This window comes from Hemicordylus capensis, chromosome 4 (assembly GCF_027244095.1).
Source record: "Hemicordylus capensis ecotype Gifberg chromosome 4, rHemCap1.1.pri, whole genome shotgun sequence".
NCBI lineage: Eukaryota > Metazoa > Chordata > Lepidosauria > Squamata > Cordylidae > Hemicordylus > Hemicordylus capensis.
In genome coordinates this window covers 30,275,783-30,303,611 of record NC_069660.1, presented here as the reverse complement: position 1 = coordinate 30,303,611, position 27,829 = coordinate 30,275,783, and the positions used below count along the sequence as shown (strand labels likewise).

The 27,829-nt window shown below is 46.5% G+C and overlaps 1 protein-coding gene across 2 annotated transcripts in view; it reads right to left on the bottom strand.

Moving 5' to 3' along the window:
- The window catches only part of PTGIS (prostaglandin I2 synthase), a 73,808-nt gene that overhangs the window by 10,381 nt on the left and 35,598 nt on the right, over positions 1-27,829 (bottom strand). For both annotated transcript variants that reach the window (XM_053247979.1, XM_053247978.1), the window contains exons 7-9: positions 26,220-26,401; positions 11,724-11,892; positions 1,339-1,520 (exon numbers count right to left, since the gene is read on the bottom strand). In XM_053247979.1, coding sequence (XP_053103954.1) covers positions 1,339-1,520; positions 11,724-11,892; positions 26,220-26,401 — 533 coding nt within the window. The remainder of the gene's footprint in view (positions 1-1,338; positions 1,521-11,723; positions 11,893-26,219; positions 26,402-27,829) is intronic.

Sequence of the window (27,829 nt, the reverse complement as noted above, 5' to 3'; positions counted from 1 at the left end):
GCTTGCCCCCGTCACTTTCTTTGGCCAGCTGCCTGCCCGCTGCCCCCATCATTTCTCCTGCCCACCCCCGTCATTTTCTTTGGCTGGCCGCCACCATTCAGTGCCATTTTCTTTTCCTGCCAGCCGGCCAGCAATCACCACCATTTTCTCCCCTGTCCCCGTCGCTATCTGGGCAGCTGCTCGCAAACTCTCATGAGAGCTGCCATGCATGGGATTTTCGACCGGTATACCTTAAGAGAAATATATATAAAGATATATATAAATAAGATGTGCTTAAATTACAAGGTTCAAAATTTGCATATTTTTGCATAATTCATTCTGGTTCTACTGATTATGGGATGGGCAAAAAACACTGCAGGGCACCCATGCCTTTATCTTGGCAAGCAGAGATCTCGCTCAGACTCAGCCTTCTTCCTGGCTCCTGTGATTTCACCAGAAACTTCCAAGCATATTTGTCAGCACTTTAAAGGCTAGATTTTTTTTTTAAAGCAAGTTGAAATTCTCAGAATGCTACGTCCATGTTAGTATGGAGTAAATGAAAAATACTGAAATGCACACAGCCCTGCTGAAATCAAGAGCTGTGAGAGCAAAAGTTGTGTGCTTCTATCCCAATATCATGCTGTTTCAATTTGTGAATATAGGTTTGTGCCCATCTCTAGTCAAAGGTGCTGCACATTGCATTATCACATTCTCAGTTCAATGTAGGGTTGCCAACATCCCACTGGCCGAATAAGGTTCACAAGGCAGGGTGTATGCAGGAGTAATTGGGAGCCTGAGTGCTGTATGTGTTTTTACCACTTTCAACTTAAAACTAGTTACAACTTAGATGGCTTCTCCTCGGCTGATGGATATAACCATGGTTAGCCAAACCGGGTGCGATGTAATTTTGTTTTCTAAAAAGAAAAGTTTTGTTAGCCAGTAAAAATAGGTTTCACACAGGGCAAGGGAAAGGAGTTGGAGCTCATTAATTATTTCATTATTAGTGAAAATAACTGGTTTGATCTGAGCCATAGGTTCTTCGCATTAGCAGAAAATAAGGGACAAATGGCATCCCATAAGGGACACACAAAAATTCTGGGCTGAAATAAGGGATATCCCTGCTAATAAGGGACTGTTGATAACTCTAGTTCTAGAGCAGGGTTACGCAACTCTGGCCCTCAAGCTGTTGTTGGACTACAACTCCCATGATTCCCAGCTACAGTGACCAATAGTCAGGGAAGCTGGGAGTTGCAGTCCAACAACAGGCTTGCACAACTGCTGTTAGATAAACCATGCAGCAAAGAGAATCCACGGAGGACACTGCCACCAGGAACATGATTCTGAATGGCACAGCCTTACCTCTGGCTCCTCATGGATTTCGGGGTCCATCTGAGGGCTTATAAATGGAAAGAGGCAAAGCCTATCTCCCTTTCTCAGGCTGTATTCTCTGCCATCTGCCAGTCTCAGAGACATGTCTTGAAGGACTTCTCTGCTGATAAAAGGTGCTGCTGTCAAACGTAGTGTTTCATCCAATACGCTGTCTGTACAAACAGGAGAACCAAAGGGGAGAATTATTGCATCCAATAAACATGCAGGAGCAAAGGCACAAGTGGGTATTTGTAAAGGTACAAAGGAGGAGAACTGATCCATTTCTAATAATGCAAATGACTTCACTAAATCCCACCATTTAATGGCTTACAAAACCCTTTAGCAAACTCTGGCCCGCCCACCTTTCTTGAGAAACTGAGCAGGCAGAAACAGAAAAGCAATCAAACGCCTGGCTCCATCTTTCAGGCTCTGGGAAAAGGGCCTAGATAATATTTGCCAGTGGTACATCAGTGCTAACATAAATGCTTCCAGCTGCATGTGTGAAAACCAGGCATGCAAGCTACAATCTTATTTTCCTTGAACAAGAACTAGGAGGAGAGACGTCTTGTGGTAGTAAGCATGAATGGTCCCCTTTGCTAAGCAGGAGCTGCCCTGGTTTGCACTTGAATGGGCAACTACATATGAACCCTGTCTGATGTAAGATATTCCCCTTACAGGATGGGTCCATAGCTCAGCGGTAAAGCATATGCTTGCATGCAGAAAGTCACAGGTTCAATCCCTGGCATCTCCAGTAGGGCTGGGAAAGACTCCTGCCTGAAACCTAGGAGAATAACTTGTACTGGTCAGTGTAGACAATACTGAACTAAATGGACCAATGCTCTGACTTGGTATAAGACAACTTCCTATGTTCTTTTGATTACTGCTGCTTTTTGATTGGCAGCTGTTAAAGGTGACTGGCCATCTCCATGTTGGAGAGGAAAGGTCTTTTATATCAAACAGGGGTGTAGCAAGGTTGGAGTGGGCTCAGAGACAAGATTTAAAAATGGGCCCCTCACTGATATACACACACAAACACACTTCACAATATAGTGCACTCACACTCACATCCCCATTATGAATATAGTGAATATCTAGTTCACATTGAATCTAGTTGTTTTATTCTCTGCTACTCTCTGCTCCTGCCGATCTCCAAAAGACTCAACATAATTCATAGGGGATGCAACACAGGCGGGTGGGGAATCATGTGATGTGCCTCTGGGGGGGGGCCTCAAGGCAGTGGGGCCGCAAGACGACTGTCTCCCCTTGCCTAACGGTAGTTACGCCCCTGATATCAAACATCTGTGCACATGTGCTTGGAAGTCCCACCTGGACCGTGTGGCTCCTCAATTTGTGTATTGGGTATTTAAGGGTGTGCACCTGCCATTCACACTTTAGCCCTAATTAGACCTTGAAGCTCTTCTCACGATCCGTTAGAAGAGCTCCTTCTGGGTCTGCAGGCAGAGCGGGCTTAGCCCGCTCTCCCCGCAGACGAGCAGCTGCTCATAGCTGGGCGGCCGGATCAGCTGCCCACACGACTCCCGGCTGGGAAGGTGGGGATCGGGGGCCGCGCAGCCCCTGGAAGTCCCAGGATGCGCTGCACAAGTAGAGAGAACCCCGAGCCCGGGAGGCTGCGTGTGAGGCATGCTGGAGAGACCCCCGAGCCTGGGAGGCTGCTTGCAGCTGCCTGGCCAGGGGTCTCCTCATGTGCTGCCACAGCGCGGAGCTGCGGCACGACAATACACGATTTTTAAAAAACAGGGTTAGCGGAGAGCTCGCTCCACTTACCCCGTTTAAGGGGAGAGGTATTTAAGCAGGTTACCCACTTTGGGGAAACCGGGCTCGCCTGCGAGCCTGGTGGTTCCCACGATCTGTGGCCCACTTTCCACTGATCTTGAGAATACCCTCAGTATATTGCAGCTTCCTATGTTCCTATGAAGCAGTGCATTCCAGGAACAGTTTTGCCATGAGATAAACTGTTTGCCTGGGGAGCCTCTTACTTCCAATCAGTTGTGGCTACGATTTAATGTTCATTACAGTTATTGGATTTTAACTGGTTTATTAGCCATCTCTTCTAGCAGCCATAAAAAGTCTTTGTGTGATATATGCTGATCTCTAGCAGGAAGAATACTGTAAAAATGTTTCACTGCTGGGAGAAATCAACCCAGCGTTAATAGCAGCTTTTCTTTAAAGTACATTTGACTGGCAGAAAATAAGTTACTTCGTGAATTGTATATTGACTTAAAATTTTATGCTCAAGCTGCCTGCGCCCCCTTGCGTGGAATGGCAGCCAGGTTTTGGGGCGGTGGGGGCAGGGGGGGTACTGCAAAATTTAGCCACAATGTTCATCCATTCTGAGTGAAGGCAGGAATCATTGTCCAGACTCTGATTTGGCTTTGTGATTTTGTTACATAACAAAATCTGATTTGCTATGTGGCACTGTGACGTTCTCACTAGGGATGTGAACGGAACCGGTGGGGGTTGGTTCGACAGCAGGTGGTGGTGGTGCAGCTTTAAGGGTGGGGGTGATGCACTCCCCCCCGTGCCACATTTCCCCTGCCGGCACTCGTTGCCTTAAACATCCACTGGGGTGGCAGCATACCTCCCTGCCGCCCCCTTCACTATGTTTACCGGAAGTAGTGGATGCGCCTGTGTGCGACATGCGTGAGAGCTCACAAGCACGCATGTCAGCCATGTGCATGCAACGGGCGCAGGCGCATTTGCTACTTCCAGGTACTTCCGGTAAACATAGCGAAGGGGGTGGCAGGGAAGTACGCTGCCGCCCAGGGGATGTTCAAGGAACCGAGTACTGGCGGGGGAGATGTGTTGTGTTGTGTGTGGGGGAAGTGCATCCTCCCCCATCCTTAAAGCTGCACACACACCCCGCTGTCGAACCGGCCATTGTTCGAACCGGTTCCATGCACTTCCCTAATTCTTACACGGGCTACATGATCTCTGCTGGCTGGATCAGCTAGCAAGAAAAACTACCTTTCTAACTGAATAAAGAGGCACCTTTTATGTTAGAGATGAACTTCCAGTGCATCGACCTTTTGCACCAACTGTCCTAATGACCACTAGGGGCATTGGGAGTAGAGACAGTGAGTCAGGGTCTCCCTATCTGTCCCTACCCTATGACCCCTGAACTGACTCTGCAGCACTTCCTGTGCTGAGTCACAATCCTTCCTTTCCTCCTAGAGAGCAGATGGAAACATCTCTCTCTCTACTTACTTATCCATTATGTAGTCCTTTAGATTAGATATGGGTCTTTCCAGTCTAAGTGTATTTAACCAATAAATATTTAGTGTTTAGTCACGCAAGGATCTCCATATGTTTTCTCTAAATAGCTGCAATATCCAAACCATCCTCTGCTACCCACTCTGTAACTGGAGTGTGTGCTCATTCCTTAGTAATCTGCTGTTTTACCTATTGTGGGTAAAAATCAACAACATCTAACATTTTAAATGTGGTGATTCTCTTCTGTTTAGCAGCGGGAGGGCAACTGGTCCTATACATCCTCAGCACAGCATCCCTCCAGTAGCTGTTGCTGGTGTCTATCTTATGTTTCTTTTTAGATTGTGAGCCCTTTGGGGACACAAATCCATCTTTATTTATTTTTATTTTTCTATGTAAACTGCTTTGGGAATTTTTGTTGAAAAGTGGTATATAAATATTTGTTGTCATCTAAAAAAACCTAGCACAAAGCAACTGCCAAGAGGGGCAGTGAACAGCTGGGAAAAACAAAAGGTGGATTTTCTGGAGAACATTTTTGGGCCCCTTAAACTTTTAGACCAGAGCAGCCCTATTCCTATACACACCAATATTTTGGCCTGAATGGCTTGTTGAGGCAGAGTGTTGTAATGATTGTATACGTGGTGGTAAGATTTCTGAATTGGCCAGAATGTTTATTTGCAAATGCTCTTTGCAAATTAGACGTGTGTATTCTCTTTGTGCATTAGAAGTGCTGTACAAATTAATAACTAGGCATTCCTCCAGTATATTTTGCTGTAATCGCCCAGAGCAATTTAGTCAAAACCCAGGGAGAGGTATTAAAGGGATATTATTATTTATTTATTATCATTTATCATTATCATTATTTATTTATTTAATACATTTCTATACTGCCCAAAACGCAAGTTCTCTGGGCAGTTTACAAAACAAGAAAAACAGCCAATAAAAGATTAAAACATTTCAACAATTAAAACAAAAAAGTTAAAACTATTAAAACACAATTAAAACAGTATCTAATTAAAAGCCTGAGTGAACATATGCATCTTGACTGCCCTTTTAAAAGTTGTAAGGTTCTTATTTCAGTAGGACGTGTGTTCCAAAGCCTCGGGGCAGCAATGGAGAAGGCCCGTCCCCGAGCAGCCACCAGATCAGCCTGGGGCAACTGCAAATGGACCTCTCCTGAGGATCTCAATGGGCGGTGTGGTTCATAGTGAAGAAGACGTTCTCTTAAATATCCAGGGCTCAAGCTGTTTAGGGCTTTATAGGTTATAACCAAAACCTTGCCGGCAGCCAGTGTAGATGTTTTAAGATAGGAGTGATATCATTTCTCCGAGATGACCCAGAGACCAATCTGGCCACAGCATTCTGGACTAACTGCAGTTTCCAGACTACATACAAAGGCAGCCCCACACAGAGTGCATTGCAGCAGTCAAGTCTGGTCATTTATCTCAAGAAATGGATGCAGCTGCCATATCAGCAGAAGCTGATAAAAGGCACCTCTGGCCACTGCCTCAACCTGGGACACCAGGGAGAGGTTTGTGTACAGAATCACCTCCAGACTGAGTACTTGTTCCTTCTGGGGAAATGTGACCCCATCCAGAACAGGCAGATCAAAATCATCTCCCAAGTTCCAACCCCGCACAATAAGTACCTCCATCTTATCTGGATTCAGTCTCAGCTTGTTACCTCATCCAGCCCATCACTGCCTCCAGGCAGGCATTTAGGGAGGTTATGCCATCTCCTGATGATGCTGACATGGAGAAATAGATTTGGGTGTCATCAGCATACTGATAACACCCTGCACCAAATCTCCCAGCGGTTTCATGTAGATGTTAAACAACATCGGAGACAATACGGAGCCCTGAGGGACACCATACCAAAGTTCAGTTTTTTAAGAACAACAATCCCTAAGAGATACCATCTGGAATCTGCCCAAGAGGTAAGAGTGGAACCACTGCAAAGCTGTGCCTCCCACCCCCAACCTCCTCAGACGCTCCAGAAGGATACTATAGTCGATAGTATCGGAAGCCGCCGAGAGGTCCAAAAGGACCAACAGAGTCACACCTTCTCTGTCAATTCCCAATTGGAGGTCATCCATCAGGCCGACCAAGGCAGTCTCCAACCCGAAAGCCGGTCTGAAATAGGTCTAGATAATCAGTTTCATCCAAGACTGCATGGAGTTGGGAGGCCACCACCCTCTCAATTACCTTGCCCAGCCACGGAAGGTTGGAGACAGGCTTATAGTTGCTCAACTCTGAGGAATCCTTGGCAGGCCTCTTCAGAAGTGGTCTAATAATTGTCTCCTTAAGACAAGGAGGCCTCCTGCTCTCCCTCAGAGAAGCATTTATGATTTCTACCAGGCCTTCTGTAATGACCTCTCTGCCAGATAGTATTAGCCACGTTGGGCAAGGGTCAAGAGAACAGGTGGTAGGCCGCATCGCTTCGAGCAGCTTGTCCACATCCTCATGAGTCACAAACTGAAACTGATCCAGCCTAACCACATAAGAGGAGTCACTGGATACCACCGATTCAGACACTGCAGTAATTGTGGGGTCTAAATCCAAGTTGACCTGAATATGAGAGATTTTATCCACAAAGAAATCTTTAAACACATCACAACGGGGATTAAATGGTTCTAAATTCTGATTCAAGGGAGGAGGGGCACACACTAGCCCTCTCACAACCCTGGACAATTCCGCCGGACGTGAACTTGCAGATGCAATATGGGCAGAAAAGAATTGCTTCTTTGCCGCCCGTATTGCCAGAGCATAGATCTTCGAATGTGCTCTATGTTGTAATCTGTCAGATTCGAGTTGAGTCTTCCTCCACTTGCGCTCCAATCGTCTACCTCGCCGCTTCAGCCCCCGTAGTTCTTCTGTATACCAAGGGGCCAATTTTGAAGCGGGTTGGAGAGGATGCTTAGGTGCGATCATGTCTACTGCCCTAGTGAGCTTGCTGTTACAATTCTCCACCACAGCATCAACAGGATCACCAGCAGAGCCATCACTAAATCCCTCCAAGGCTTCTTGGAACCCTATTGGATCCAATAACCTTCTCGGGCAGACCATTCTAATAGGCCCCTTGCCCCTGAGAAAGTGGGGTGTGACTGTGAGTCCAACCTTAACCAGATGGTGTCCATCCATGACAATGGGGAAATCACAGGACTCCCCACCCACAGAACAACACCCTGATCTGAGTGAAAGACCAGATCAAGTGTGTGACCTGCAATGTGCGTTGGTCCTGAGACCCTTTGGGATAGGCCCATAGTCGGCATGGCTGCTATGAACTCCTGAGCCCTAACCCAGACAAATTGGTCCCATAGTGGATATTGAAGTCCCCCAGCACCACAAGCCTGGGAGACTCCAACGTCAAACCTGAGACCAAGTCCATCACCTCAGTTAGGGACTCCAGTTGGTGTTTTAGGGCACTTAAAAGGTGAAGTGTGAGCTGAGAAGACAGGATTATGACCCCTGGCAGGAGAAGACTCAAGAGTACCCCACAATTTCATAGTTTTCCATAGTTTGTAATCCTGGAAATTGAAAGATGATGCCAACAAAGGCATAAAATATGGATTCCTGTATCTACAGAGGCCACACATGAATCCAGGGTCCAAACCCCCAGAACTCCAGTAATCCATGGGGTGAGACATGGACAAATAATTGGGGCAGAGTGATGAAACCAATGTGGAGTAGGAGAACACTGAGGAATAGCCCTGGTTGGTGAAGCGGAAGAAGTCTTTGGTACTGGTACCACTTCATTATCGTCATCTCCATCGAGACCATGCAACTGGAAGCCATGAAAAAGTAGATCCCAAAGGAGTGCTGTTAGAGGAACACAGGAGGGATTCCAGGTTGTGAGTCCTGGATTTGTCAACTGACGTTGGAGAAGTTTCTTGAGACAAAAGGTTTTCCTGTCCAGGAGAACCACGAAGGGAATGTGCTGGCGATGAAGCTGGGGAAAGTCAATGATGATAGGTAAAGGGACTCTAGGTACCGGTGTTGGCATCAGCGAGATTACTCATAGGCTTCTTGAAGGCAGAATTCCCATGGGCCTTCTGAGAAGTAGGTCAAGGGATAGAAGAGAACATCAAGGCTGAAGGTAGTCTAGAGCCTGAAGGGCGATCATGGAAGTAGATGACACTCTCGATCCTGATGAGCACGTTGGCCAAAGTCTATTCTGTTGATGTCAATGGTCGTGGGTACTTCGGCATGGGTGTTGGAGGTCAAAGTGTGGATTCATAAAGGGCAGCCCATAGATAAGGTTTTCGGCTCTTTTTAGTTTGGCGAGAAAAAGCCAAACAGATTTTACAGGGTTTTACATTGTGCACCCGCAAGAGGTACATCTTATAAAGGTTTTCCTAGTATCCATTAGAGCAGTAGGGATGAGACAAAGAGAAAAATGGGAAAACAGATGGAGTTCAAAGGTGAAATGACCATTAACACACTGTGTCCAGAGGGAGAGGCAGAAGAATATGCCAATAATCAGTCCAAAGTCAAGCTGAAAATCACCAGGTGAACAAACCAAAGGGTTTAGTAAGTCCAGTCAAGCTTAAAAATGATTTGAGAAAAGCTGAGGAACAAATCCTTCCCAATGCGAGAAGCATGGTAGTCAAGAAGGAACTGAGGAGAATGGTGCACTCCTGCTGAAAATAACGCATGCGTGCAATTTGGCAGAGCCTAAGAGCTCTTCAAAGAGCTTGGAATTCTTCTGCGATGGGCTACTGCGCAGGCACAGAACCCAGAATGTGAGGGAACATGGGTGTCACTTTTGAGGTGTCAAAGATCACATGATACCTCTGACAGAATTCCGGGAGTGAGGGCCCTATACAGATAGGAGCCAGCTGGAGTCTGCCTCAGGAACCCTCCATTTCCCAAGCCTTTCTGTGGAAGAACACTCCATGGGTTACTCTGAGTAGAAGAACTTAGCACTGCCCCCAAAACCTAGACTCCTCAGCTGCAGAGTTGTGACTACTCAGTACAGTCCCCAAATTCTCTGTAGTCTCCTAGTTAGGAAGACTGTGGGCACACCTAGAGGATACCCAATAATGCTAGTGTACAGATCCCCAAACCAGGGCTCTATCCCTTTAAGTTCTTATCAACTTTCAGCTGAGGGACGAGGACAGAACACTCAGCAGGCCAGCATCAAGACTTATAAACTCAACTGGAGCCTAAGTATTGTTGAAATACAGCAATTCCAGCTACCCCTGGGAGCTGTCCGAGGTTCCGTGAAGCCTAATTCTGCCACTTGTTTCTCATAATGAAGTGCCTCCTATCCAAAATCAGTCCCTCCCTGCCTTGCGCAGCAATTCACAGGTTCACTGCCTGGCTGAAACAGGGTACATACAGTGGAAGACAAGAATGTGCCCTGTTTCAGCCAGTCATGATATTACAGTACTTACACAGAAGGGCTTTCCCTGTAGATATTCTGTTACATATGAAGTTGCCTCCAAAGGGGGCATACACCAATTTCTAATGCAATTAGAAATTACATCAATTTCTAATGCAATTACTCATACACCAATTTCTAATGCAAAGGCACATAAGAAGAAGTTGCTTCCGTTCTTTGGAATTTTCTCTCCTAAGATTTGCCAAAGTCAAATCCAAGCAAGCCCCATTTATTTTCTCTACATGGCCACAAACAATTTCACACGCAGGGGGAGTTAATATCAACTATTGGTAATAATAGCTATTTCCACCTTAATGGTAGCTGGTTGGGATAGCAAGAGATTTTGACTGGGGGAAACCTGAAATGGGGACTCTCCCTGATTGTCTGTCTCCATTTTGAGTCAGGTCCAGTCCCCTTTCAAGCTAGGCCAGACTCAAAATGGAGTCTGCGCCCTGCCCATAGTGTTATCCATCCCTTCCTGTCAGTTCACCCTCTTCTCCAAGCAAACCCTTCTTACTTAGGGGAAGGGGGCTAACAGACAGCAGGGAGGGCTCATTTGAACACAAGAGAGACTCTACAATATCCCTCCTCAGCTGCAAACAGAGTTAGAGTGTCATTTCCTGTGGGGATTATGACCTTTGTAGTTAGAACAAACAACAAGCTCCATGATATCTGGCAGGGAATGATGCTGTATTAATCATTTGACGCAAAGGAGAGGCTCTATGGAACTTCTCCTGTAATTTCGCCCTGCCTGATCACTGTCTGCTTCCCCCTCCCCTAGCAATAGCAATAGCACTTACATTTATATACCGCTCTATAGCTGGAAGCTCTCTAAGCGGTTTACAATGATTTAGCATATTGCCCCCCAACATTCTGGGTACTCATTTTACCGACCTCGGAAGGATGGAAGGCTGAGTCAACCTTGAGCCCCTTGGTCAGGATCGAACTTGCAACCTTCTGGTTACAGGGCGGCAGATTTACCACTGAGCCACCAGGGGCGGCAGTTTTACCACTGCGCCACCAGGGGCAAGGCCTTTTCTTGCTTGGAGAAAGGGGAAACTGGCAGGAAAGGGCTGGGCTGTCTATGAGGCAGACCGAGGTGATTGCCTCAAATGGCAGATAAGCGAGGGGAGGGGCCGCAGGGCCTATCCTCCACCTCTGCTCCTCCTCCTCCTCCCTAGATTTCAAAAGGTAGAGGAGAAAGGAGCAGAAGAGGAAGTGTGAAGGAACAGAATGGTAGGGCAGAACACTGAGAGCATTTTTAAACTCAGGGAGGAAGAGGAGCAGCAGCAGCAGCAGCACTACACTGCCAAGTGGAGAATTATATTTGGTGTGGCCAGGTTCCACACATCAGTGAGGCAGCAGCTGGCACTCCACCAACTTTTTGAGTGTTCCAAGCAAAAACTCAAAAATTTCATTGAGGTTTTGTGTGTGTTTAACAGGAAAGTTTGAATAGCCCAATTGTTGGTTGTTGGGGTTGTTGTTTTTTAGGTGAGTCAGAGAGAGTTTGTATAGCCCTTATTACTGGAAACAATGCAGCTTGCAACCATAGAAAGTGGGAGGAGTGGGCAATGGGGAATCCAGTGGTCCCTTGGCAAAGTGAGAAGGGTGGGTAGGTGCCAAAAAGGCAGTCAATGTATGAAGAGGGGCTCCATGATCCAGTGGAGGTGACAGTGGAGGCATTTATCTACTTTATTTCACTAAAGGCACCAAGTTATCTGAGAGAGATTGCTAACTAAAAACTGTGAATAAGATAAATTACTAACCAAAAATGGGTGTGCTGTCCAAAATCTCTTGGCTGATCCCCTGCATCTGTCCAATTGTTTGTCTTTTGGTTCTAAATATTCCTTCTATTTCACCTCGAACAGCTGCCATGACCGAAGGGTGTTTTAAAAGAAACAGGAGAAGCCAGAAAACTGCAGGCCCTGTATTGCTCTAAAAACAATCAAAAACACACACCAAAATCAGGAATCAGGGTTCTCTTTAAACTGACATACAGACAAGTAAAACATCCATTACACTGCATAGCAGCAAAAACACAAGTCAATATACATATTTTAATTAGAAAAGAATATCTCTTTTATCTATAACATGAAAGGTCTATGTAGGCAGTTCAGTAAATTAACACAGGATGGTCCTTGAAGGACTGCCTTGAAAAGCTGATAAATATCCTTCAAGTGCCTCTGTATTATTAATGGTAGTATTCCCAGAACTAATCAACTGATTCAGAAACTTGAAGGATCTGACAATTTCTTTGTCAGGAAGGTGACAACAGAAGGAGCTAGTCAAGCCTAGCTAGACTAGGGTTGCTCAACTTTGGTCCCCCAGATGGACTGCAACTCCCATAATCCCCAGCCACAGTGGCCAATAGCCAGGGATTATAGGCCAACATCTGCAGGAGGGCCTAAATTGAGCAGCCCTGGTTTAGACAAACATCTGAACAAAAGGTTGCAGCAAAGAATGGAGTGTTAAGGCTGGAAACAGACTAGAATTCCACCCCACCCCAAAGATCTGGACGTGGTATGATAAGGGTAAATGAGAATTTACCCATCATTGCTCTTGGGTAAAACTCATTTCACTGTCATCTCTATTTCCAAGTTTTGCGGGACTTCAAAAACTTGAATAATAGTGGGACAATAAAAATGAGTGAGTGGAAATGGGTTCCACAGAAAACTATGTTTTTTGGGGGGGGGGGGGGCGGCGGAATAGTATGTCTGCAGACGTAGCATTCATTTCAGTAAGAGCGAAGGCAGACATTCTTTGTGCTGTGGACATGGTTCAAACATAAATTCTCTACCCTGAAAACAAATGTCTTGGAATGCAGAAATGGGAAAGGGTGTAACCCTTCTCCCTGCCATAGACCCAATTTGGACCGATATTTCTCTGCAGCTGCTATTTTCCAAGGGGAAAAGGCTGTCATTAGTGGCATGCACAAAATAAGAAAGAGAAACTTACAATAATGGATTGTAAGAATAAAACACAGAACACACAGAATAAAAATGCAGCCAAACATGAATTATGTATAGATGTTACAGGCTCTCTGTAGTAGGGACATGCATCCTTCATTTCAGCTTCCTGGTTAATGGGATCTGTTCTGTATGATGTGTTCATGATCCTAGTGCAAGTGCAATCTCAGGCTTCACTAACAAATGCATCATGTCCAAGTTACATGAAGTAATTGTTCCACTCTATTCTGCACTGGTCAAATCTCACTTGGAATATGGTGTTCAGTTCTGTACCCCGCATATGAAGAAGGGCATTGATAAACTAGAATGGGTTCAGAGGAGGGCAACAAAGATGGCAAGGGATCTGGAAACCAAGTCCTATGAGGAACGTTTGAAATTGCTGGGTATGTTGAGCCTGGAGAAGAGAAGTCTAAGGGGAGGTATGAGAGCCATCTTCAAATATCTGTAGGGTTGTCACACTGAAGAAGCCAACTTGCTCTCTGTTGCTCTTGAGGGCAAGACTAGAACCAATGAGTTGATATTACAATGCAGCACACTTAGGCTAGGCATTAGGGAGAATTCCCTAACTGTAAGAGCTGTTCAACAGGAAACAGCTCTTACAGTCTCACGGAGAGCCTGGGCAGCAATTTGTTGGGATGCTGCAGCAGAAGGCTGGACTAGAAGTCTCCAAAGTCTTTTCCAGCTTGAACATTCTATGGATCTATGTGTCTGCATGCAAGTCAATGATCAATGATGCTGATAATACTTTATTATAGCAAGGGTTTTATGATTCATCTGAAAGCCTGTCTGAAGATAAGAAACTCCAATGGTGTTAGTACTCAACCCTAACAAGAAACCAGGAAAGGGATGCCCAGAGCATCCAAGCAGCCAACCTGAGCCACCCAAGGATTTATATCACCAATGGCTCAAGATGCTGTCTTCACCTATTCTCTCTTGCCTGTGATGCTGACTAGGGTAACCTTTGGCCAGGTACCATCTCTCAGCCTAACCTAACTTGCAGGCATAGCTAGATTACTAACTGCTAGAGGACCACCCACTGGCCACCTTTGCCAACCCTCCCAAACCATACCAGGCAGTGGTGCACCAGCCTCACCACTGCTACTTTCCTTCCCATTTGCCTCTGACATTTTCAAAAATCAGAGGGAATGGAAGTGGAAGGAAATGTGGAGGAGAGCAGGAGGGTGCTGAACGAAAACATCTCCACTCTAGGCCAGTACTCTATTCTCCTCCTCCCCCTTCCTTCTGCTTCCTTCCCCTCTGGCTTTTGAAAACAAGAGAGTGGGAATGAGAAGAGAAGGCAGAGCAACAGGAGAGGTGATGAGTGAGGGAAGGAGAGAAAAATAATCCACGGGGGTGGGGTGGGGAAGAGAGCAGAGGTGGCACCACTCAGTAAAATAAGGGGGAGAGGCATGGAAGGGAGAAAACGTGGGATGCGTTATGCATCGCTGGGAGGATAGAGGGAAGAGGGGAAAGAGCATAAGAATGTAAGAAAAGTCCTGCTGGATCAGGCCCAAGGCCCATCTAATCCAGCATCCTGCTTCACACAGTGGCCCACGAGATGCCTCTGGGATCTGGAGGCAAGAGCTGAGGGCATGCCTTCTCTCCTACTGCTACTCCCCTGCAACTGGTATTGAGAGGCATTATTCCTCTGAGGCTGGAGGTGGCCAATAGCCCTCAGACTAGTAGCACACTCTGCAAGCTGCCAGGGGGTGGGAGCAGAAGGCTGTTGGGAATGGCGGCTTGCTCAGGTGCCAGGGAAGCTTGGGCCAGCCCTGCTCACAGGACTGCTGTATGGATAAAAGGATATGCTGCCCTGAGCAAGCTCCTGAGTAGAAAGGCAGCATGATTGAAATATAGCTGCTGCTAACTGGGAGAGCAAACACCTTTTGAAGTGATGGCTTTCTTACATGTAGCAATGGGAGAGCAACTATCCCTAGCCAGCCCCAGCACAGCATCCCTCCAGTGCCTGTTGCTGGTGTCTACCTCGTATTTCCTTTTAGACCGTTAGCCCTTTTGGGACAGGGAACTAGTTGCTCATTCCTGTGCTGCATAAACCACTTTTATTTGTTGAAAAGCGACATATAACTTTTATTTGTTGAAAAGCGACATATAAACAACAAACTTTTCAACAAACTTTTCAACAGCTTTTCAACAAACTTTTATTTGTTGAAAAGCGACATATAAGGACTCATAATAATAATACTCATGATATAAAATAAGTAAAACTTTATAGCAAGCCTTGCGATATGTCTTGTTTCCCATAGCTATAGTTCCCAATATCCTGCATTTCACTTTATATTGGAAAACAAACGGCTTCTAGCAACAATAACAGAAGCAAAAGGACATTTTTTTTTAAAAAAAAATGGCGATATTGCACTCTAAAGGCCGAACAAGGCACAAAGAAAAGTGAGAATCCTACACATCTCCCTCATTTGTTTCTAAACCTCATAGCTGAAGCACCAGTCTTGCAATTAATTTAGAACTAGCTTGCTTTTTTGAAGCATCACTGACAATGGACATTCCATGAAGCCTACTTAGGCTCACTTTTCCTGCCTTTTTTCCTAGGCAGAACACACAAGGAAGTGGCCATGTGGAAGCAAACAGTTTCAGTGATGTAGAAAATGCTACTGGATATATATGGGGAGATGTTACAGGAAACAATTTAAAATTATTTAAAATTTTATGGCTAGTTGTCTGGGTGCACACAGATGGCTAGTTGTTTGGGTGCACACTGGTACTTCTGCAGGTTCTCCAGAGGTAGGAAAACCATTAAAATGTTGTGTTCAGTATTCTTCTGAAGTCACCAGTTTAGTTCCATCAGTATTGTTTAAGTCACCAGTTTAGTTCCAGTTCAGACACCAACTCTAAGAAGTGGTTTGGTAACACTTTTAACTAGTTTAGAAATATTTCAGAACAATATCAAACTCTTGCTTGCAACACGACTCTATAAAATGAATACATGATAACTATTTAACTTGGGGAGAAAATAACTTTATTTTTGAATATTTTTTTTTACAACAGGAGAAAAACATCGTTTCCAGACCAAAGCTTTGTTCAGGATTAACACTGAGATAGACTACTCCCCCACAGTCAAGCTGATTCCCCATGTTAACCCAAAAGTATAGCTGGAGTTTCCTAGCCAAGCCCTCTGGAGCAGATCAATCAACTTCAGTCACATGAGTCAGCCCACCATATCAGGGATCACCCCATGAATACAATGGTGTTGTACTATAATGCAGCCAATCAGATTTTGATAGATGATGATGTCATTGAGGGCAAATGTGAAGGAACAAATAAGCAATTTGGGGGGGGGGCAACTGATGCTACAAAAATCACCAGAGAAGGGGAGGCATTTTTTAAATTTAGTGTTGCTCAAAACATTCACAAAAAGTTGCAAATAGTTTCAAGTCAGTTTCCGTTCATGCAGAGAGTACAGTTGCGTTCTGAACATGGGACCTCAGGACTTTATGGAGGAGTGTTGAGAGAGAAGGGTATGTGTGGTGGACACTGCTTTCCACATCCAGTGTGGATGTACTGGATTTGGAGTGGGATTCTGTCACTCCAAGTGCCCATCGGTGCAACTTGGATGGATGGCTGGTTCGAGGCAGGGGCAGCCCAAGGTATTATGATGCCTGAGGTGAGGCACGAAATGTTGTCATCCTCACAGCCCGGGGGTCTCTTTTGAAAAGAGAACCTTGCCAGCCTTGGAAGTGGTGCAGGGAGTTGGGAGAAGGGAAGGTTGCCAGCAGCCTTCTCTTCTCTTCTCATGCTTCTTGCAAGCTTTGCGAGGAGAGGTACTCTTTGTAAAGTTTGCAAGGCTCAGCTTGGTCCCAACTGCACTGTCAGCTGTGGGGGCATTTTGCCCCTCTGCTGGTGCTCCAGTCACCTGCAGAGGCCACCTGACCTTGCCTCATGAAAGAGCCACCCCTCTTGTCTCCTAATTATGGGCTCCTGTGTACCCTTTAGCAACAGGCCCACCGGCTTCTGCTGAACCAGTTCACCCTACCCCGCCAGATGACAGAGGTGTTTTAGAGTCCAGGAAATACATTCCACGTGAAATAGGGGGGTAAAAGAAACACTTGATGGACCGGCACTGTGAACTCGCCTCTGCTTTTCTTTTTAAAATTGTGATGATGAAGTGAAATGCAAGACGGCATTGCTGTTGATAGCAAATGCATCTACAGTACATTAACGCTAACTGATTTAAAGAGTGGAGTGCAGGGCATAAATGATTCATGACCAGTTTTGGTAGGCGGAGCACAACTTTATGCTGCTCAAGTTTTCAAGCAAGGGTGCTTTTAAAAATTTTTTAAATTAAAGCGCAGACATTTAAGGGGGAGAAAAAGTGCAAACAGGCTTTTAATTATTCATGTTGCGAGCAAATGGGTTTATTCGTGCTTTAGGAACAATAAAGTATCTTCTGCCTCCTTGGAGACCACCTTCCAGAAAACCCCTGTGCCTATAAGGCATGTGTGCTGTCCTTTGGGGCAGATTGACTTTCAGAGGTGGAAATATGATTTTGCAAAAGAAACAGAACATTTGCGGGGTGGGGGGGGGGAACCAACACAGCAGTGGTTTTCAAGTGGTGCTTTGGGTGCCCACAGAAGTCAGTAACAATGGACATGCTTTCCTGAAAAACCACAAGGGCATTCACAAAAGCAGCCCTACCCGGACTTGCACAGCCTTACCTGGGTAGCGCTGCTCGTGTGGAGTGCCGGGATTGGGCCTGATCCCGGCGCTGCCCCGTCAGGTAACCCGAATTTTGTACTTGGGCTTTGACTGAGGTAGAAGGGTGTGAGCACGCTCTTCCACCTCAATCCCCAGTTGTGTGGCTGCTCGGGCTGCACAGAGCCAGGTGACTAGAGCGCTCAGCAGTGGGGAAACCCCACAATGCTCTGTGCACCGCACGTGGTGCATTGTGGGATTTCTGGATGGTGGGCTACATCCCCACCCCTTCCTCCAGAGGGCTGTGCAGCTCCCAGCAGTGCAGCTCATGTGCGTGCGCAAGCAAAGGACCAAAGGAAAAAACAGGTTCGTCTGTGGGAGAGGTAGGTACGACCCTGCCTTCCTCCCCAGCCCTCCCTGCCCTGCTCACTGGGTCATGTGAACCTTCCCCTGCAAAATGCATCTTCAAGGCTGGGTTGGGTGTTTTCTAGTTAGGAACTTCTGAAGTTTCCTTATACACCAAGTTCCACCATTGCTCCATGCAGACCAGTATAGTCTACTAGGGCTGCAGTCACACAATCACGGCGATCCTGGTTAAAGAGTTATCTATTCTGGTTAAATGCGGGTTAACTACAGCAGTTTGACCAGGATTCCCCAGAAACTATAGGTTCTCAGAACCTGCTCCGCAAGGCTCAGCTATCCAGATTAACTCTTCAACCAGGATTGTTGTGACTGTGAACTCAACCTACGAGGCTATTCTCACGACCGCAGGAAAGCGGGCTAAGGGAGCCCAGCCTGCTTTGCTGAGGTCATGGGAACTGCTGGGAGCCGTGTGGCTCCCGGTGGTTGGCCCACTTAAGTCCCCCTGACCCACTTAAATGAGGTTAGTGGAGTGAGTGCTCCGCTAACCCCATTTTGGCGATCTTGAGTTGCCACGGCACGGTGCCATGGCACGGCTCCACGGCGAGTTGAGAGGAGACCCCCACTGGGAGGCTAAAACAAGCCTCCCAGTTTCGGGGGCATTCTGGGACTTCCAGAGGCCGAGTGTCCCCTGATTCCCGCAGGCCCTACTGGCTCCATGACGGATCCAGGAATCTTGTGGGCGGCCAATCCAGCTGCCTAGGGCTCCGCGTGTGCGGGGGCGCGCCCTCCCTGCCTAACCCCATCCAGCTCTCCACACTGCTCGTGTGGAGAGCCTCAATGAGTGTTGATCAATCAGTTTTGACAGGGCCAATCAATACTTCAGCAATGGGGTGGCCTGGACCCAGTCCTTCCTCTTCTTCCTTCAGCAGAGAATAAGCCTTACCAAAACCAACAAGCAGTTTGGCAGGCAATGCATGCATACACACTTAATATCCGAACAGGAATATCAAAGAACCTATGCATTGAATATAGTAATTATTTGCCACCTTTGCATTTACAACTGGTTTTCTGAGAAAAGTGTTTTTCTCCCTAATTTCAGGCTTTCATGTTCCGCATGGCAGGGGAGTCATTTCACTCACGGGCTGACATCCTGATGAATGCAGTGTGCGCGTAAACAGCACCTCCAAGCACGCAGTGACATGTTTCTGCTGCAATAAGGGCTTTGGGAGCACAAGAGCATACTCCAGGAGAAGTGCCTGCTGGCTCTGATGGACAAAAGTGTACGCATAAGAAAATGGACAGAGTTGCAGTGTAGAGACAGTCCTGCTGTGTGCTCAGAGGTGCTATTTATGCACATGCTTCATTAGTCAGAATGTCAGCAACTGTTACCAGTGTCAGAGAGCATGGAAGTTGAGAGAGGTAGTTGCAACTTAAGCCCTATTCAGTTATTACATTATAAGAACATCAGAAAAGTCCAGCTGGATTAGGCAAAGGACACATCTGCAAGTGGGGGAAAGAGAGCAATCATAGGGACATAGGAAGCTGCCATATACCGAGTCAGACCAGTGGTCCAATAACTCAGTATTGCCTACACAGACTGGCAGCGGCTTCTCCAAGCTTACAAGCAGGAATCTCTCTGAACCCTGTCTGGAGATGCCAGGGAGGGAACTTGGAACCTTCTGCATGCACGCATGCAGGTGCTCTTCCCAGAGCAGTCCTATCCCCTAAGGGGAATATCTTACAGTGCTCACACATGTTGAGGCTCTCCACATGAGCTGTGTGGAGACCCGTAAGGGGTTTGGCAGGGAGAGCGGGTCAAGTCCGCTCTCCTTGCACACAAGCATCCACCTAACCCTGGGTGACTGGTAGGGATGTGCACGAACCGGTCCGCAGGCCACGTTGGAGGCCTGCGAACCAGTTTGCATGTGGCCTGGTCCGGCGGTCCGGCGCTGGGGTGTGTGTGGCTCTTTAAGGGCAGGGGGGTTATACTTACCCCTCCCGCCGCTTTCCCCCCTCCAGCGTTCCAGTTTTTAGTCCAAATTTCGGGGCGGCAGCGTTCCTCCCTGCCGCCCCTGCCCCCTTGTTGACAGTAAAAGCGGAAGTAACTTCTGCGCATGCGGCCGCCGCTGACATGCACATTCGTCAGCGGCGATTACAACAGCAATGAATGCACCACTGAGAGACCTTAAAGGCCAAGTTGAAGACAGATCATCCTGGAGAGAATCTATCTAGGTCTCTCAGTGGTACATTCATTGCTGTTGTAATCGAGTCCATCCACCTTGCTGCTGGTCGTCCTCTTCTTCTCTTTCCTTCAACTTTTCCCAGCATTATGGACTTCTCAAGGGAGCTGGGTCTTTGCATAATGTGTCCGAAGTATGATAGTTTGAGCCTGGTCATTTGTGCCTCGAGTGAAAATTCTGGATTGATTTGTTCTAGGATCCATTTGTTTGTTTTCCTCGCTGTCCATGGTATCCTCAAAAGTCTTCTGCAGCACCAAAGTTCAAAAGCGTCAGTGCTTTTTCTATCTTGCTTCTTCAAAGTCCAGCTTTCGCATTCATAGAGTGTCAGGGGGAAAACCATTGTTCAAACGATTCTAATTTTTGTAGGTGTAGATACATCACGGCATCTAAATATCTTTTCCAAGGCCTTCATTGCAACCCTACCAAGTGCTAGTCTGCGGCATATTTCTTGACTGCTGGATCCTTTACTGTTGGCAGTCGATCCTTAAAGGCAGAAGCTATCCACCACTTCAATGTCTACATTGTCAGTTCTGAGGCTGGTTGCTGTACCTGTTGTCATTAGTTTAGTCTTCTTTACATTGAATTGTAGTCCCATTTTTTCACTGTGCTCCTTGACTTTCATTACTAGAGCTTGCAGATCATCCGCATTCTCAGCTATCAGAGTGGTGTCATCACGTAGCGCAGGTTATTGATGTTTCTTCCTCCAACTTTAAAACCACGCTCATCTTCTTCCAATCCAGCTTCTCTCAGTATAAGTTCAGCATATACAGTAAATTGAATGAATAAGGAGAAAGTATACAGCCTTGTCTTACTCCTTTGCCAATCTGGAACCAGTCTATTTCACTATGTTCTGTCTGGACTGTGGCTTCCTACCCTGTATATAGGTTTCTCATGAAAACAATGAGATGTTCCGGGACCTCCATTTCCTAAGGATATTCCACAACTTGACATGGTCGATGCAATCGAAGGTTTTTCTGTAGTCAATAAAGCACATATTGACTTCTTTCTGGTATTCTTTGGCTTTCTCAGTTATCCAGTGTGCATCAGCAATGATGTTCCTTGGCCTTTTCTGCAACCAGCTTGAACATCCAGCATTTCTCTTTCCACAAAGGGCTCTAATCTGCATTGGATGATCCTGAACATTATTTTGCTAGCAGGCAAAATTAAGGATATTGTGCAATGGTTTGCGCAATCTGCTAAGTCTCCTTTCTTTGGTATGGGTATGTAGACTGACCTCTTCCAATCTGTTGGCCACTGTGTTGTTCTCCAAATTTGCTGGCATAATTTGGTTAGAGCCTTGACTGATTCGTCTTCTGTTGCCTGCCATATTTCTGTAGCTATTCCATCAATTCCTGTAGTCTTCCGACTTGGTAATGACCAGAGTGCTGATCTAACTTCATCTTCCCATACTAGAGGTTCTTGCAAGTAGGGAATATCTTCTAGAGCAGTGTTTCTCAACCACCGGTCCATGGACTGGTGCCAGTCCACGAGGCATTGGGTACCAGTCCATGAGGCATCACTAATAAAAATCAACCCCCAAAAAACAATTTTGGGCCAGCGGGAGCCACTGAGAGCTCTACGGAGCTCATTTCTAGGCAGCCCTTGCTGCTGGACAACATTCATTTCACTTCCTTGAAATAAACATTATCCAGCAGAGAGGGCTGCCTGGAAATGAGCTCCGGAGAACTGCCCGAAATTGTTTTTTGGGAGGTGTCTAGGGGTGGGGGTGAGGGGGGGCAACCGCGTTACTAACTGCTGGTCCAGAAAACTGCACATGAATAATGTACCGGTCCATGACTCCAAAAACGTTGAGAAACACTGTTCCAGAGTATCTTGGACGTTGACGTCCCTGCTATATGTTGACGTGACTGCTGCTGTCCCTGTTGATAGTCCTATCCTCCATAAATTTGCCTAATCCCTTTTTAAAACCATCTTGATTGGTGGTCATCACCACATCTGGTGGCAGTGAATGTCATAGTTTAACTACATATTATGTGAAGAAGTACTTTCTTTTGTTTGTCCTGAAGCTCCCAGCATTTAGTTTCAACGAATGACCCCAGGTTCTAATATTACGAGAAGGAGGAAAAATTTCTCTCTAGCCACTTGATTCACACCTTATCATGTTCCCCCTTACCTGCTATGCTTCTAAACTAAAAAGGCCCAAACGTTGTAATCTTTCACCATAAGGGAATTGTTCCAACCCCCTAATCATTTTGGTTGCCTTTTTCAGTGTCTTTCCTAGTTCATATCACGTAGATATATTTGTGGGAACGACTGTACATGCACTCTTTTTAAAAGTGATTCAGTTGCAGCATACAGATAGGAAGTTTAGCTACTGCATGTGTGATGAACATAACATGTGAATAACTACATGTGCACAGACCTGTATGTGTGCACAAATCTGGATTGTACAGTTAACATCTGTGGGAAGTGTGGGAGGACTGGGACCAGCCCCTGAGTGACTCAGCTGTTCCTCGGGTCACCTGCTCAGTTTTGGGCTTTATAGGAAGGCTCCTTGTGGTGGCGCCACCGAAGGGGTGACACCAAAGGGGGTCGCCCCTTTGGGGGAGCCACTTCGGGGGAGAACGAGGGCGAGGGCTAGAGGGCTTCTGTTTAATTAGTTTTAAGCTGTTTTAGACTTGGGTTGAAATTGCTGTAATATGTTTGGGTTCATCTGAAGATGGGGGGACAGGGGGTGCCTTCATTGACTATGGGGCAGCCATCCCGGTGGTGGTGGTGGGGAATAGAAGAAGTAATGTTGGCAGGTCAGCGGGGTGTTCCAGGGGAAGGGTAGTCAGAAATTTAATAGCTGTCTCCCCTTCCGGCTGTCCTGCCAGCTCTTTGACCTCGGGAAGCACTGCCAACAATCCATATAGCTTTTCCCTCCTCCTCTGTAATGCCAGGTCAGTCCAAAATAAATCTGAACTCATCCATAATTTGATCATGGATGAAGGGGCCAACCTGGTATGTATTACCGAGACTTGGTTGGGGGAGGCTAGTGGTCCAGTTTGGTCCCAGCTCCTCCCTCCAGGATATTCTGTAGAGGAGCAGGTGAGGGGACGTGGACGGGGAGGTGGGGTGGCTGTGGTCTATAAGGATAACATCTCCCTTACCAGGGTCCGTGCCAGGGTATCGGACCATACTGAATGTGTGTACTTGAGTTTGGGGACCAGGGATAGATTGGGACTTCTGTTGGTGTACCGATCGACCCGCTGCCCAGCGGAATCCCTTACTGAGCTCACGGACTTGGTCACGGAACTTGCGTTGGAGTCTCCCAGACTCTTGGTGCTGGGGGATTTCAATGTTCATTTTGGGACCAATCTGTCCGGGGCAGCTCAGGAGTTCATAGAGGCCATGACAACTATGGGCCTATCCCAAGTAGTCTCTGGACCGACGCATATTGCAGGTCACATGCTTGATTTGGTATTTTACTCTGATCAGGGTGGTGTTCTGTGGGTGGGGAGTCCTGTGATTTCCCCATTGTCATGGACGGACCACCATCTGGTTAAGGTTGGACTTACAACCACTTCCCACCTCCGCAGGGGCGAGGGGCCCATTAGAATGGTCCGCCCGAAGAGGTTATTGGATCCATTAAGATTCCAAGAAGCCTTGGAGGGATTTAATGTTGACTTTGCTGGTGATCCTGTTGATGCCCTGGTTGAGAATTGGAACAACTTGCTCACCAGGGCAGTAGACACGATTGCTCCCAAGCGTCCCCTCTGACCCGCTTCAAAATTGGCCCCTTGGTATACAGAAGATCTACGGGGGCTGAAATGGCAAGGTAGGCGACTGGAGCGAAGTAGAGGAAGACTCTTCCTCAAGTGGAGGAAGACTCGAATCTGACATAGAGCACATCTAAAGATCTACGCTCAGGCAATATGTGCAGCAAAGAGGCGGTTCTTTTCTGCCCGTATTGCCTCTGCAAATTCACATCCAGTGGAGTTGTTCAGGGTTGTGAGGGGATTAGTATCTGCCCCCCCTTCCTTGAACCAGAATTTGGAGTCATCAGTTACCCGCTGTGATGTGTTTAAATAGCTTTTCGCACATAAAATCTCTCGGATTCGGGCCAACCTAGATGGAGACTCCACAATTAATTTGATGTCTAAGCTGGAGGTGCCAAACGACTCCTCTTATGTGATTCGACTGGATCGGTTTCAGTTTGTGACTCCTGTGGATGTGGACAAGCTGCTTGGATCGGTGAGGCCTACCACTTGTTCTCCTGACCCTTGTCCAACATGGCTTGTTCAATCTAGCAGGGAGGTTGTTGTAAACAGCCTGGTGGATATCATAAATGCTTCTCTGAGGGAGGGCAGGATGCCTCCCTCTAAAGAAGCCTGCATTAGATCCCTCGGAGTTGAGCAATTATAGGCCTGTTTCCAACCTCCCATGGCTGGGCAAGGTAATTGAGAGGGTGGTGGCTTCTCAGCTCCAGGTGGTCTTGGAGGAAACTGATTATCTAGACCCATTTCAAACTGGTTTTCGGGCGTGCTATGGGGTGGAGACTGCCTTGGTCAGCTTGATGGATGATCTCCAATTGGCAATTGACAGAGGAAGTGTGACTCTATTGGTCCTTTTGGATCTCTCGGCGGCCTTCGATACTATCGACCATAGTATCCTTCTGGAACGTCTGAGGGTGTTGGGGGTGGAGGCACTGTTTTACAGTGGTTCCACTCCTTTCCAGATGGTGTCGATTGGAGACTGTTGCTCTTCAAAATCTGAGCTTAAGTATGGTGTCCCCTCAAGGCTCCGTACTTTCTCCAATGCTTTTTAACATCTACATGAAACTGCTGGGAGAGATCATCAGGGGATTTGGAGCTGGGTGTTACCAGTATGCTGATGACACCCAGATCTACTTCTCCATGTCAACTTCTTCAGGAACTGGCATATCCTCCCTAAATGCCTGCCTGGAAGCAGTAATGGGCTGGATGAGGGAGAATAAACTGAAGCTGAATCCAGATAAAACGGAGGTACTTATTGTGCAGGGTCAGAACTCTAGAGACAATTTTGATCTGCCTGTTATAGATGGGGGTCACACTTCCCCAAAAGAAACAGGTTCGCAGTCTGGGAGTACTTCTGGATTCACACCTCTCCCTGGTTTCTCAGGTTGAGGCGGTGGCCAGGGGTGCTTTCTATCAGCTCCGGCTGATACGCCAGCTGCGCCCGTTTCTCGAGATCAATGACCTCAAAACTGTGGTACATCTTTGGTAACCTCCAGACTTGACTTTTGTAATGCGCTCTACGTGGGGCTGCCTTTGTATATAGTCCAGAAACTTCAGTTGGTTCAGAACGCGGCAGCCAGGTTGGTCTCTGGGTCATCTCGGAAAGACCATGTTACTCCTTTACTGATGGAGTTACACTGGCTGCCAATAGATTTCTGGACAAAATACAAAGTGCTAGTTATAACTTACAAAGCCCTAAACAGCTTAGGCCCTGGGTACCTAAGAGAGCGTCTTCTTCGTTATGAGCCCCACCGCCCATTGAGGTCATCTGAGGAGGTCCGTCTCCAGTTACTGCCAACTCGTTTGGTGGCGACACGGAGACGGGCCTTTTCGGTTGCTGCCCCGAGATTGTGGAATGCGCTGTCTGCTGGGATGTGATCCTCCCCATCTCTGGCAATTTTCAAAAAACACCCGAAAACCCTTCTTTTCACCCAAGCTTTCTCAGCTTCATAAATTGTAGGGGTTTTAATTTCTCGTTTATTTTAAAATTCAAAACCCCATTTCGGGGTTTTTAATCACTGTAATTATTTAATTGTTGTTTTAAAATGTTTTTAAATTGTTAATTGTTATATTGTTTTTAATTTGTTTTAGCTCTTTACTGTTTTAGTGGTGTGTTTTAAATGTAAACCGCTCTGAGCCATTTTGGAAGGGTGGTATACAAATCAAATAAATAAAAATAATAATAATAAAAATACAATTTGTGCAATTGTACAAAAATTCTATGTGCATTGATGATAACATGTGAATAGAACTTTCCATCCTGAAAAATATATATCCATACTAAAAAAGTGAGGGGTTCTCCCCCTTACCTGAGTACTCCAGAGCTGTAATAGCATTGCTCTAGTTTGCATATCTTCATCTACACCCATGTTCACCAAGTGCTGTTTATAGCTATCCAGCCACACACTTTGGTTCACCCTGCAATTCAGCCTTTTCACCGATAGTAACTTCCATAGATTCTTCTTGATGGCGTCAAATTCCTTCTTTTCCCCTGCAGTTGGAAAGTGTAAGATATATGCATTTCTATTACAATAATACAAATATGGATGTTGTACTGTTACAATTGCACTAGTATCTCACCCTTCTTCCAAGTAGCTTGGAGCAGCATACATGGGTTTATCCTATTTAATTCTCACTACATCCCTGTGCAGCAGGCTAGGTTGAATGATAATGACTTGCTCAAGAGCAGGAATCTCAATGCAGGCCCAAGTCCAAAACTCTAGTTATTGATGAGCGAAACTAAGACTCCAGTGCAGAATGTGGTTGCTCTTTGTCTCAAGCCACCTTGGAATGAAGTCACACTCACCTGAAGGGCGGCGTGAGGAGGATGAAACTGAGTGTGTAATTGAGCAGATATACTGAGGCTTTTCACACAATTGAAGAAAATTGGGCTAGCCACTGCTAGCCCGATTCTCTAAAATCGTAAGGACCACCGGGCTCGGCTGCGAGCCCGGTGGTTCTTGAGCGGGTAACCCGCTCAAGTAGCCCGCCCCTAAAACCTGGTTTTTAAAATCGTGAGTAGCTGCGGTGCAGCTCCACGCCACGGTTACTCACGAGTAGACCCTCGGTGGGAGGATCCGCTAGCCCGATTTTCTACCATTTTCTTTCTTAGCCCGCTCTCCCCGCTGAGCTTCCCAAACTGGGTCTCACTGATTGTGAGACCCGGCTCACTATGTTTCAATGGCATATACTGCCAGGCATTTGCCGGTGGTAAATGGAACTCCTCTTGCAAGAGTGAGAAGGGTTTGTAGTTATCATCTTCATTTATCAGCTGCGATAACCGGCTGATTCCTTTTTCTACCCAATGTTTCCATAAAATTGGCTGTTTACCTATCAGTATGTGCAGGTTTCCCCACAGTGTCATATCCATGTGGGCATAGGGATCAAAGTTTAGTTGCCTTGCCAGTTCGTTCCAGGCATGTCGGGCTGCTTGTATTGTAGGGGACTGGAAATGGGGGTCAGGGGTGTAGCAAGGCTGGAGTGGGCCCAGAGACAAGATTTTTAAATGCGCCCCCCCCCAAAGCTCAGCTCATGATGTAAAGAAATCTTAAATGAGGCTGAATAGTGGTAACAAAAAGCATAGGAGATATATCTATATCTATATCTATATCTATATCTATATCTATATCTATATCTATCTCCTATGTGCCACAATAGAACATCATCCTAGATTATTATTTTTAAAGGTTTTGTAAATTGTGGATGATGCAGGTCATTTAATGGCACTAGAGAAAGACATGCTGTTCTGGTAGCTCCAGGTCTTAAGACTCACATCAATTTCAGAGGATGAATACAACTGAAGGAAGCCCGGGCGGGTGTGTGGATGGGGGAGTCAGTCATGTGACTTGCCTCTGGGGCCCCCCCCCAAGGCAGTGGGCCCCCAGACAACTGTCTCCCCTTGCCCTATTATAGTTACGCC